Raw genomic sequence first — 13,446 nt, forward strand, 5'->3', positions numbered from 1 at the left:
CAATAGAAGCATACGATAAACTGGACAATTGGAGAGAGATGCCATCATTTATACTATGATCCGTAGGAGAGGATAGGTCCACAATTAATCTCCACTTGCCTGGTTTGTTCTTTTTTGGAATGGCACCCAGTGGGCTGATGTGAACATCTTGGGGATAAACTCCTCTAGGAAGCTTGATCATTCTGTTGAGAGATACCTCTCTGGCCAGGTATTCTGAGATAACTGACGGCACTTTGGATGGCATATTTTCAGATGCTTTCTGTAGATTGTGTGTCCTATCAAAGCCAATCCGGAAGCCTTCTGCAATTCCGCTCAATATGTAATTAACATACATTCTGTCTGGGTGGTGCATTAGCAGCTTCCTCCAGCTCTCCAACACTAGAGAGTGACTACTAGCATACAAGGGTGAACCACCTGCTGCCCCTTGGTGACTACTCAGAGCTAGTAGGTCTTCCATGTAATGGTAGCTGCCATCATTCACCATACCACTCTTGAAGAGAGATAGATTCAGCTGCAAGCCTGTAATATGAAAGGACCAAGCAGTGATCACACCCCAAGGTGGAAATGCTGGCCCTTTATAAGTGAATGCTGATGGGACTGAAAGGTGTGAAATGTTACTAAGGCTGGGCTGCTATATAGACCTATGTCACTTTGAGACAGAGGATCACCCAAGAGCAAACACTTCAAAGGCTTACAACTATCTACCTATAAGTGATATTTAATTTCCTTTATGTATTATCATGTTATTGAAAAAACAACCCAAAAAAGCGTGACTATTTAATCATGAGTAGCATAAAGTTAATCAGTCCAGTGCCCTTTAGTGAGGGTAATACTTTCCTGCTGTAGATTTGCAGTCTTTTCCCTGGTGCGGTCTTCCACAATGGTAGCACTTGTGGGCAAACTGGCATGGTTGTCGATCACAGTATCCTTTGAAATTCCACTTTAAACACACAGCAGGAATTGAATATGGTGTAGCCCTCTTTCTTGCCATTGCCTCCTTGTGTGGTGCTTTGGCTGTAGCAGGAAGAAGCCACGTCTGTTTTTGTTGGGCTGCTAGACATTGTCCGTATATGGGGAAGTTCAGCTCCCCCCACTTCCTTAAGGACTTGGCTGCTGCCCATTCTCGAAAATCCTTATCATATTTTAGCCATTGTGTTCCCAAATCATTGGACAGCTGTAGAACTAGGTGTAGGTGGGCTGCCAACCCTGTTGCTTCCTCTTTGGTAGTATTGTTATCAGAAAGTAATACTGCCATAAACCTGGAAAAAGCCTGGATCCATGACAGTATATCTGTGATATGACTCCTTTTCTTTCTCTGTCCTGAATCAGAGAGTATTCACTGTCCAGCGGCATTGACTGTTAGTTCAGCTGGTTGGGTAGCATTCTCTTCGAGTAGTGAAGACAGGTCCACAAATTCCCACCGCCTGATTTTTTCAACCAGCTTAATTGGAAGAGGGGGCATTCCTTCTGCCACAACCATCAAGGGTGCTGGGGTACTCGGTAGTACATCAGATGTGCTGGCACTGCTGAGTAGAGATGGCAGTGAGGGAATGGATGGTACCAGCAGTGGATCAATAGGCAATGACGGCCAGGATGCCAGGGGTACTCCTGCAAAAGGAATACACACACATGAGTTGCTGCCTTGGTACAGTGGACCTGTGGGTCCTTGCAAGTATAATGAGCCATTAAGTGGCCGATGACTACTGACTGGTAGTGATAGTTGCTCTCAAATTTTGTTTGTTAGTTTTGCTAGGTAAGCTGCTTGATAATTAAGCTTAACATTTGACTGGTTCTGTTGCCTTTGTCTGAGGCTGATGAATGCCAGCCTATACTGCTGGAAGCTAAATGTCAATTAGCTTCTGCTGCTTGGAACTGGTAGTTGATGTCTACCAGCTTCTGGGTCATATATAACACTTAACCACAAATGCATCCCCCTCTGGTGTGACCTCTTGCCGTGGGTGCTGACCAATCAAAATGTTAGGTTTGCTGCTTTAGAAAAAGGAGGGTAATCCTCTTGGGTAATACGGTAGCCAAGAATTAAGAATTCTTATCTGCTTCAATGTATAAGTTCTAACATAGAAAATGCTGGAGGGACAAATTGTCCAAACTGATGGAAAAAACCCACATAAGAATGCAAACTACTCCTAGCTGTCAGGACTTGCAAATTAGAGCTCTATCGGTTGGTAACTAGATTACATTATAGGGCTTACCTCCACTGGCTGAGCTCGTGTTGGATGGTCTTGATGATGGTCTTGGGTCTCCTACCGTGATAGAAGAACTGCACTGCAAAGGGCTTGTAGCCGATGGGGAAGATTGAAGAATTGGTGCCACAGCTCCCGCAATCTGCTGAATTGTTTCTGCTGAGAAGCTACTCGAGACTGGATTAACAGCATAGCTGCTGATTGAAGCTGAGCTTGTAGCTGTGACTGGTGGAGCAGGTGCAGCTGGTGAAAATGGAGGAACTTCTTCTTCTGACATTCTCAAGTCTGGTGGTCTTGAAGCAAATTTAGAGACACGAACTCCTGAAACTTCTTGCACTTGCCGAGTAACACAATGGAGTGAGAGATGCTGGCAAGTCCCTTTATACCCTGTCTAGGAATGTGTTTACCTTAGCAACCTGACACCTCCTCTGGGGTCCAAACCCTACCAATAACTTGTTTACCTTCTCAACCAAGCTGTCCTCTCTGGGACAAATGCTTTAAGGAATGTGCAATGTTGAATGCTGCCATAACGACCAGATAGACACCTCATAAGGGAATGTGCTGTGTTGGAAGCATTTTAGCAGGGATGGATGTGTAGTGCTGTTGACCTGCCAGTTAACCCTGTTTAACCTGCTGTTAAACTTGTAGTAACTGAGCCAACTGCATGGTGTGCTGGGATGGTGGTGGTCCCCAAATGTGACGGGTCAGTAAGAATTTCTGTTGACTTTAAGATGCTGAATGAGAGCATCCTGAGGGAAGTACATCACATCCCAAAGGTAGACAATACATTGGCCCAGCTTAGTGGAGCCATCGTATTCAGTAAACTCTATGCCAAGAGTGGTTTTTGGCAAATACCATTGGCAGAGACATCCCGGCCACTTACCACCTTCATTACTCCCTATGGGCATTACCTATTTAACAAATTGCCTTTTGGTATTTCTTGTGCCCCCGAATTATTCCAACTCCGGACGAACAAGATAATTGAAGGTCTTAAAGGAGTAGTTTGTCAGATGGACGACGTGTTAGTGTTTGGCTCTACCCAAGAGGAGCATGACCAGTGACTGTTGGCTTTATTGGAGTATATAAGAGCTGCTGGGGTATCACTCAACAAAGAGAAATGCAAATTTAGTGTTAGTACAGTGAAATTCCTAGGCCACATTGTCAATAAGGATGGCATCAAAGCAGACCCTGATAAGACATCAGCTATCCTTAAAATGAAATCACCCCAAAATGTTTCAGAACTCCATAAGTTCATGGGGTTGGCTAACCAACTAGGGAAATTTTCATGCCATCTAGCAGACATTACCCACCCACTCCGGGGAATACCTAGTTCCAAACGAGCTTGGCTTTGGGGGCCTGATCAGGAAACTGCCTTTGTAAAGGCAAAGGAGGCACTAACTAAACCAATAATCCTTGCACTGTATCGTCCAGGAGGTGAAACCAAGGTTGCTGCAGATGCGTCTTCCTTTGGATTGGGGGCAGTCCTTCTCCAAAGAGTCACCAGTGAGTGGCGGCCAGTGGCATATGCATCTAGGACTTTGTCAGCAACTGAGCAGAAATATGCTCAAATTGAGAAAGAGGCCCTGGCAGTCACATGGGCCTGCACCAAGTTCAGCGACTACTTGCTCGGAAACAAATTTTTGATTGAATCAGACCACAAGCCACTAATTCCCCTACTGAACACAAAGCATTTGGACTGTCTGCCTCCTCGTATCTTACGCTTCCGTCTCAGGCTAGCCAAGTTTGATTATACTGTTTCCCATGTTCCTGGGAAATTGCTGTATGCTGCAGATGCTTTATCCAGGGCACCCACTTCCCAGGTAACCCCAGAAGAAGATGATTCATTACAAGATGATGCTGAATTGCTGGTAGATACGATGGTGACCTCCTTGCCAGCCAGTAAAGTGCGATTAGCTGTTTACTTAAACGGTCAGAAATCAGATCACACACTCACAGTAGTGAGATTATACTGTCAGGGTGGCTGGCCATCTAAGCATCAAATACCACCTGAGGTAAAACCCTACTGGGAAGCCAGAGCATCTCTGACTGTGTGCAATGACTTACTGCTGTACAACAACCGTATTGTGGTCCCACAAGCTCTGCAGAAAGATACAATGGACAAGATCCATGAAGGCCACCAAGGAATAGAAAGATGTCGTATGAGAGCAAAGTCCTCTGTTTGGTGGCCAGGATTGTCAAAGTAGATTGCTCAGAAAACACAACAGTGTCCTACTTGTTGCCGAGACGCCAAACCTAGAAAAGAACCGCTGATCACTTCTTCCCTTCCTGACTACCCTTGGCAGGTGGTTGGTACAGATTTCTTCGAGTTTGAAAGAAAACAGTATTTAGTGGTAGTAGATTATTATTCTAGATATCCAGAAATAGTGAAAATGTCTTCCACAACATCCACCAGCACAATCACTGCATTGAAAACTATCTTCTCTAGATATGGCATACCAGAGATAGTGAGAAGTGATAATGGGCCACAGTACCGGTCACAAGAGTTCACTACCTTTGCCAAGGCATACAATTTTACACATGTCACCAGTAGTCCTCTGTATCCCCAGAGTAACGGCCAAGTTGAGAGAACTGTACAAACATTAAAGAAAATTCTGAGGCAGGCAGATGACATATGCCAAGTGCTGCTTAGTCATCGGACTACTCCCATGCCTTGGTGTAACCTCAGCCCAAGTGAACTCCTGATGGGACGGAGACTGAGATCCCTGCTGCCCATGACTGACAACTTGCTGATCCCACAGTGGCCTTACCTATCAGAATTCCACAAATCCAATGAACAATTCAAAGCCAAGCAAAAGAAAGATTTCGATCAGCGTCATCATACAAAAGAACATTCTCCATTGCCAGATGATCGTGAAGTATGGGTCACCTCCAGCAGAGAGCCAGTGAGAGGGAGAGTTGTGACAGTAGCAGATACTCCAAGAAGCTATCTAGTCAACACACCTTCAGGGACAATCAGAAGGAATCAGCAACATCTTCAACGTCTCCCAGAGAGTGATAACCCTGCAGTGTCCAGCAGTAGTCCTGAGTCAACTGAAGGCATTAACAGTCCACTGCCACCCAACAACTCTGAATTGACCGAAGGTGACAGTAGTCCCCTACTGTCCAATGATGATGCTATTCTATTAACAAGGTCTGGTGGCTCAAGAGTCCAAACACGATCACAGACTGGTACTGCAATTCTGCCTCCAGAAAGATACCGTTTTCAGGGGGAGATGTGGTAGAATGAACTGAACTATATATAGTTATAATTTAGTTGATTATATTGTAATCTTTAGTTGATCATATTGTAATCATTGAGTGGTGTTGTATATGTAATGTTTATGATTGAGTCGCGTGATTGTAACATTAATTGGAAAGTCTTGTATACGTGTTGACTGTTGAATCATTGATCACATTGTCTAATGTCACACAGAACAGTCTTTTTTACATTTGCTAGTGATACAAAATTATACCAGTGGACTACTCCAAGCAACTCGATGGCCTTCCCATCAAAACAGCTTTGCTGTCATCACACAAAATGATGGAGTAGTGGCCCAATCTGTATATTCTTGTTACATGTAAGAATATTGTAACTAATGATGATATATGTCACTAACACAAGACGCCATGTTTGAATTTCACCAGTAATGTTAGTAACATAATATTACAGATTTGCATGCTCCTTTTTCCATAGGATTCAATGTGCTCCTGACTAGATACAAAAGGGAGATCTGGACACAACCAAAGTGATGCAACGGTTGCATGCACAATGACATGAATGCATAAGCCACTTTTGCTGTATCTGAAACATGACTGGTTCATTAAAATGGTATTTTTAGCCATTGCTAAATTGTGTGATGCTACTCATGGGAAATTGCAGAAGCTACTATATGGTACTTTTTGCTAGCACTATAACTGTATAACTGTATTACTGAGAGGAGATTCTGAGATGGTTACAAGGAAGCAAACAAGCAAGCAAGCAAGCACACACACACACACAATTCTGAGATGGTTACAAGGAAGCAAACAAGCAAGCAAGCAAGCACACACACACACACACACACACACACACACACACACACACACACACACACACACACACACACACACACACACACACACACACACACACACACACACACACACACACTACACAACACACACACACAAACACACACACACAAACTACACATACATACACACACACTACACATACACACACACACACTACACACACACACACACAACACAACACACGCACACACACACACACACACACTACACGTACCGTAGATTGGTGTTTGTTGTGGGTGGACTTCAAGGTGTTGGTGATAGCCACACTAAGATCATCAGTGAGAGAGAATATTGGTTCACAGTCAGCCATGTACTGCTGAAAGTAAGCTGTAACAAAATGGTACATTTGTACACAGTACCAAACACAATATACACATATATGCATACACTACACACGTACACACATAGTACAGTACACTTACCAAATAGCTCTGAAGGTCTCAAAAGTGCTACATAAAAGTAAAAGATAATAACAAATCCTTATACACTATCATTACAATCACAACTTATTTTCAACTATTCTCTTTTTGAAAGGCTGTGAAACAACTAATGCAATATCAGACCTGTACGAGTGCTTAATCAATAGTTTTACTTCTGGGAGATTTTGGATAAGAACTTGCAATTGGATCATAAAGCAGGACCAACAATTCATAATATGTGACTGTCTCAGCAAAAACCCGACTTGTTCGCACAACCATGCGTATTGAGAAAAACGAAATTTAAAAATAATTCGTAAAATTATGCATGTTACAAAGAAAAATATGCGAGTTTTTTATAGGGGCCAGTATTTGAAGAAGGAAGACTCAAATCGACTAAAACTATATACCACCTTATTCGCCTGCTCATGGAGAGTTCGAAACCTTTGTTTCATTTCTGTAGCTTTAATGGTATGTGTGTCATGTGCGTTTGTTTGTGATGCAGTAAACGTAAACAAGATTGCCATCGTTTCTTCTACTAAACCGCTTTCATATTCATATGCGCAAGTGTCTACAGGGCTAACACTATACCTTGGCTGATGTGCTGATCCATGGTGAAAATTTAAAGCCAAATTGCAACATTGTAGACTAATCCAAACGGAAGTTATGACTGCAAATGTAAATGCCTGTAGTTTATTTTCAGCATAGTTGCTATTATCTTACTCTAGTGCTATAATTTCAAAACTACATACCACAGAAGGCTGAAACTTTGGTGATCCATTCCTTGGACACTGCTAATAATGCTGAGTGAATAAAAAATAAATATTTTTAATTGTGCGAACCAGTCGGGTTTTAGCTGAGACGGTCACATATAAGTAAGGGAGAGAGTATCCAGCTTCCAATATAGCCTGTACAAAATCACTGTGTTAAATTTGCCATTGCTAATTAAAGTATATTATTGTGAACTGTCAGTAGGACTGTTGTCTATTGTGGCTTGAAATCCATCAATCTATAATAACGTGAGGTGAAATGCTTAATTGTCTGCAATTGAGAGAATGGTTTGTCCTTTGCCAATTATCGTTAGACAAAGTCCTTTATTTTGACTGAACCTGTCTATTCCTTTTCTTATTTAACAAGTGGTTGCATTAGGCAGGTTATTTTGAGTAAATAATTTCAAGTAGGCAAGTTAATTAGACAGGTGAAATTAATAGGCAGTGAAAGTGAGCAGGTTACCACAATATAACTATTTTTCTTTTCAGTTTTCACTGAACAAACTCACTTGGTTTTCTTCAGTTTCAATCAAATGGAACAACTCCTCTAGTTCTTCACTGGTCATGATCCCGTCAGAAAAGAATTCCTGAAACTCCTTCAAAGACAGAGAACCACTATTTGTGTACATCAATAGTTGATCACCACCGAGTTGATGTCATGGTTTACCATTCTTATCAGCTCTTCTGAAAGAAAAAATGTTTGTAGACAAATGCACATTAGACACTAGAATTTAGTACATTATTACATGTTGCTAACGATTAATAATTTTAAATACAGACATGCACAAAGAAATGTCTTCTCGACTGTTTAAGCTTTATCACATTTTCTTATGTGGTCTTTAGCCACCACCCATGGGTAAAGTTCTATGAGGAACATTTATATAAATCATGTCTACTGCTCAAGTTGTAGGGCTCCTTTTCTTGTTACGACATACACAGCAAAAAAAGAGGCCAAACCACTACAGATGTTATTCAGCTACTGTTGGACTAGGAAATGTGGCAGTGTGTAGATGGTCTGCTTATGATTTCATCATCGATGCAGTTTGCTAATACACAAAAGCTGAGAGGACACTTCCATTTCCAAACCACATTACAACCTGATAGTTTCCTGTTGTACTGTAGGTGTATGTTTTTTTGACATGCTCATCTTCATGTTAGTAGCATACTGGATATCCCTATTGTATCAGAGAACCTATATGCACCACTCCAGCAAAGTGGTCGGACACTTTGGAAATCACATTAGGAAACAAGTTTAAGGAAAAATAGAAATTGTAGGGATCATAGAAAAAAGTAGGGAAAGAAGGGAGATCGCCTACACCTACAGATATACTAGCAAACATTTAATCCCTAATCCAGTTAATATCCAAGACCAAGACTGAATTAGGATTAATGTTCACTAGTATTTCTGTAGGTATAGGAGACCTTCCTTGTTTCCCTACTTTTTCCTAAGCGAACTTATACTGCATCAAAAGAAAGGATGGCCCCTGAATTAATGTTTTCATCAGAACGCACGCCCCAGCTAACAAAACTTGCTTCGAAAGTGCAGTGGTCATCACGCTTTGCTTTCAGCTATGTTCAGCATGTTACAAAGTGTTACAAACGAAAAACAGAGTTAGAATCGTCTCTGCAGTCAGTCCAGTCACCACAAAAAATACGGACAATTCCTGTTTACAAACATACTGTAGGGAAGAAATGCACCGCGCTACCGCAAATCGACAACTTGGGCTGTCAGTAAAAAGAAATGGGAAACAAAGGAGGACAAAGGTAAGTCCATGATGCATGCATTGTACGTACTACAGTATGCCAAAAGGCATGTCTCGGGACGAAGTGATGTCAAAAAATTAAGCCCACAGCATTAGCGGTTATTGAGTTATAGTTACCTGAAGGCAGGTAGGCAGGCAGGCAGGCAGGCAGGCAGGCAGGCAGGCAGGCAGGCAGGCAGGCAGGCAGGCAGGCCGGCCGGCAGGCAGGCAGGCAGGCAGGCAGGCTCCATTCAATATGTTTTTAAAAAAATTTCATAACAATTTATTGGAAGCTTTTAGGATCGTACTGATGGCACTTTTGGGCTTGGTTATACCTCACCAATACTGCCAAGGTGCCAGGATGGAGTTGTGAAGATGGTTTTTGGGTGAATTTTTTGAATAGGAAAACCAAATCTCCATGATTCTTAATGTACAGTACTGTTGTAGTACTACTGTACTGTATGATCATATACACAAAAACAACACTACACACAAACCAAAAAAGCAAAGCTGCTACATACATGCACGCAGAAATGCACACAGACATGCATGCACAAACACACAAATGGTGACACAGATACGCGCACACATACGCACTCACGCACGCACGCACACACACACTTGGTAAAGTCCTCAGTACACTCCTCAATAGCTTTAGTAGTGAGAACATCACTACAATTCCCTCCCATCATTAGACGATAACTGACATTTTTTCTATTCATATGATCCACCTTTTATCCACAACAGTTCTCCCATGGCAGGGGATCATGAAATGAGACTACAACATATAAATGTTGGGAAGTCAAAGGAAGTGGCTAATAATGGCAATAATAAATAACATTACTACATTGTAATTTGTCATCTGATGTGTGTAAAAAATTGGTCCCCATTATACGACGGGACCGTCATAGGAGACCAAATCACCTAATAATGCAGTCACCTCCTTAACCCTTAAACGTGCATGAAACTTTTAAGGAATTAGTCCTGAATGCGCACAGAACATTTATGGAATGCGCACAGAACATTTATGGAATGCGCACAGAACATTTATGGAATGCGCACAGAACATTTATGGAATGCATGTTTACACAAAACAAACTTATATGGTGAGGTAAGACAGCCTTTCCTAAATCTATTAGCCTAAAACCATATATCAGTAGAAAGCTTATTCATTGGTCTACTTGGGGAATGCTAAATAACCACTGTAACAACAATGGCTTACTTGTTATAAAGCAAAGAAGATCGATGTCTCGCGCCACATTCTTCGCTTCAATTGTAGTTTCGATTGTGAGTTTAGTCACGTGAGTTATATATGGCCTGATTCGCCATTGAATGACCATTCGAATAGTACTTGTTTGAAGCAAATCGGACAAACTGTCAAGGAGTTATGGATCATTTTCTAAAGGTATGTAATATATTTTTTGTGGTTAGTTGCTGAAAATTATTTTCACAGTGATATTTGGTCTTATGCTTTGGTCGTAGGGTAAACCCCTAGGTATCATTTTAATGCTTATTACATCACGAGTAGAATGGCACAAGTTACAAAGCCATATGGTAAACGCTTCAAATGTTACAGTGCTTTGTTTACAACCATGCGTAAAAGCCTATATATAGGCTTACGCGTTTTCAAGACCATGCGTAATCTGCCTATATATATATAGGCTTATGCGCGTTTAAGGGTTAACAAGGTCCTGGCCCAAAGGCAACAGAAAATATTATTTGTTAAAAGTATAACAGTTGACATACATTGAGAAATGCTCAGAATCTTGCCACAATCAGTAGCTCCCAACATTACTCTGAACACAAACACTACTATTTAATAGACAACAACAGTAAAATCAAGTCACAAAGTTACTTACTGAAGACATCCACTTTCACTGGTAACACTTTGTACATAACTCTTCAATGATTGCCTAAAGGCTGAAACATTGCTCTCTGAAACCTCCAGAAACATGTGAACTACAACAATCTAAACAACAAGCAAAATGGTAAATGGAAAACTTTTCAGCAAGACATACCGTGTTTTTGCTGTCTTGTGTAACTTCCTCTTCTTCTACCATTTCTACAAGAATAATCAGTAACACTAGTAATCCCCCAAGAGCTTGTATAGAAGGGAGTCACAATCTTAACAGAGAAAACAATTCCAGACCAGGCGGTCACTTCATCCCCAGATACTTGTAGTTGAGGTACTTGTAAAGCAACAGAGCAAGGCGTGTTGGCATCTGTAAAAAATTTCCATAAAAAGCAATTTTCATGGAAAAATAAATATGAATACTTTCAGTTTAGGATTCCATATAAAACTTTGTAGTATATGTGACCATCTCAGGATCAAAAACTAAGTACATCGACATACAAAAGTAGCATCACAGAAAAATACCTGGATTTATTGAAGTATCCCAAATTATAAAGGGATTGACATTTGGGGCATCCTTTTTATTACGGGGCTCCCTCCGACAGTAGCATCAATGACAATACATAACTCTACGGACTTTATCCACAATGACATCACGAGCTCAAGACAAGATGACCGCATTATTTGGGGTACTAATGTACAGGCACCTATGGAGAAATTGTTTTGATCGATCATATTTCAGCCAGGGAAGGACATCAGCTCTAAACAACAGGTAATGGGTACAAGACAATACAATAAACAAATTTGTTTCACATGGTGGAAAAGTTTTGAGAAAACGTTTGTTAGCAATAGTTTTTGGTTTTTGTTACATTATAGCCATACCTGTTGGCTACTGCTGATGTGACAGCTTACATAACACTGTTGAAACCTTATGAACACTGTTTTGAGCCACAAAAACACACAGTGGCAGATCCTGTAGGCTAAACATACAGGATGTCTTCGACTTGAAAGGGGCTATGTCCCCTATATATGACAACGAAGCGTTAAAAGCTCTGTAGAGAATTTGTGAATGCAAAACACTTGTGAAGATACTTGTGTGTGTGTGTCAAAGCAGCTTATTCAAATAGCATTTCCTTAGTGGTGTAAATCATCGAAATTTGAGAATTGCAAAATAATTTACTACTTACAAATACATAATTACAATAACATTATTAATTTGATAATTCTGTATGCGCTATTGCAAACAGTCCTGTGGACAAGGAAGCATGTAGCTCAAGTACATCACATTACTGACACAATGAAGCAAAGCTATGGAAATGAAGTTAAATGGCACAACAGAAGAATGGTAGCACAGGTATAGCAGAACAGCCTTTTTTACATTTGCTAGTGATACAAAATTACACCAGTGGACTACTCCAAGTGACTCAATGGCCTTCCCATCAAAACAGCTTTGCTGTCATCACACAAAATGATGGAGTAGTGGCCCAATTTGTATATTCCTGTTACATATAAGAATATTGTAACTAATGATGATATATGTCACTAACACAAGACGCCATGTTTGAATTTTGCCAGTAATGTTAGTAACATAATATTACAGATTTGCATGCTCCTTTTTCCATAGGATTCAATGTGCTCCTGACTAGATACAAAAGGGAGATCTGGACGCAACCAAAGTGGTGCAACGGTTGCATGCACAATGACATGAATGCATAAGCCACTTTTGTTGTATTTGAAACATAACTGGTTCATTAAAAAGGCATTGCTAAATTTTGTGATGCTACTCATGAATGGGAAATTTCAGAAGCTATAATAATCCACTATATGGTACTTTTTGTTAGCACTATAACTGTATGAGAGGAGGATTCTGAGATGGTTACAAGGAAGCAAACAAGCAAGCTAGCAAGAAAGCACACACACAAGCTACACACACACACCCACCCACCCACCCACCCACCCACCCACACACACACACACACACACACACACACACACACACACACACACACACACACACACACCACACTACAAATGCACACACACTACACACTACACACACGCACTACACACACATACACACACACACACTACACGTACCGTAGATTGGTGTTTGTTGTGGGTAGACTTCAAGGTGTTAGCGATAGCCACACTAAGATCATCAGTGAGAGAGAATATTGATTCAAAGTCAGCCATGTACTGCTGAAAGTAAGCTGTAACAAAATGGTACATTTGTACAAAGTACGTACCAAACACAATATACACATACATGCATGCACTACACACGTACAAACATGCACACACAGTACAGTACACTTACCAAATAGCTCTGAAGAACTCAAAGTGCTACATAAAAGTAAAAGATAATAACAAATCCTTATACACTATCATTAC

General features: G+C 41.0%; 1 protein-coding gene across 10 annotated transcripts in view; it reads right to left on the reverse strand.

Moving 5' to 3' along the window:
* LOC136263922 (sodium- and chloride-dependent glycine transporter 2-like) overlaps positions 1-13,446 on the reverse strand; it is a 58,811-nt gene that overhangs the window by 30,850 nt on the left and 14,515 nt on the right. For 2 of the 10 annotated variants that reach the window (XM_066058562.1, XM_066058564.1), the window contains exons 1-7: positions 11,222-11,271; positions 11,063-11,172; positions 10,950-11,012; positions 9,825-9,981; positions 7,971-8,145; positions 6,698-6,724; positions 6,490-6,602 (exon numbers count right to left, since the gene is read on the reverse strand). Coding sequence is in view for 3 of the 10 variants with exons in the window: in XM_066058565.1 (XP_065914637.1) it covers positions 9,825-9,873 (49 nt within the window). In the remaining 7 variants the exon portion in view is untranslated. Of the gene's footprint in view, positions 1-6,489; positions 6,603-6,697; positions 6,725-7,970; positions 8,146-9,824; positions 9,982-10,949; positions 11,013-11,062; positions 11,173-11,221; positions 11,272-13,152; positions 13,266-13,446 lie in introns of those variants that run through there. The other 8 variants (XM_066058565.1, XM_066058556.1, XM_066058554.1 and 5 more) reach the window with 7 other exon arrangements.

This window comes from Dysidea avara, chromosome 8 (assembly GCF_963678975.1).
Source record: "Dysidea avara chromosome 8, odDysAvar1.4, whole genome shotgun sequence".
NCBI classification, from domain to species: domain Eukaryota; kingdom Metazoa; phylum Porifera; class Demospongiae; order Dictyoceratida; family Dysideidae; genus Dysidea; species Dysidea avara.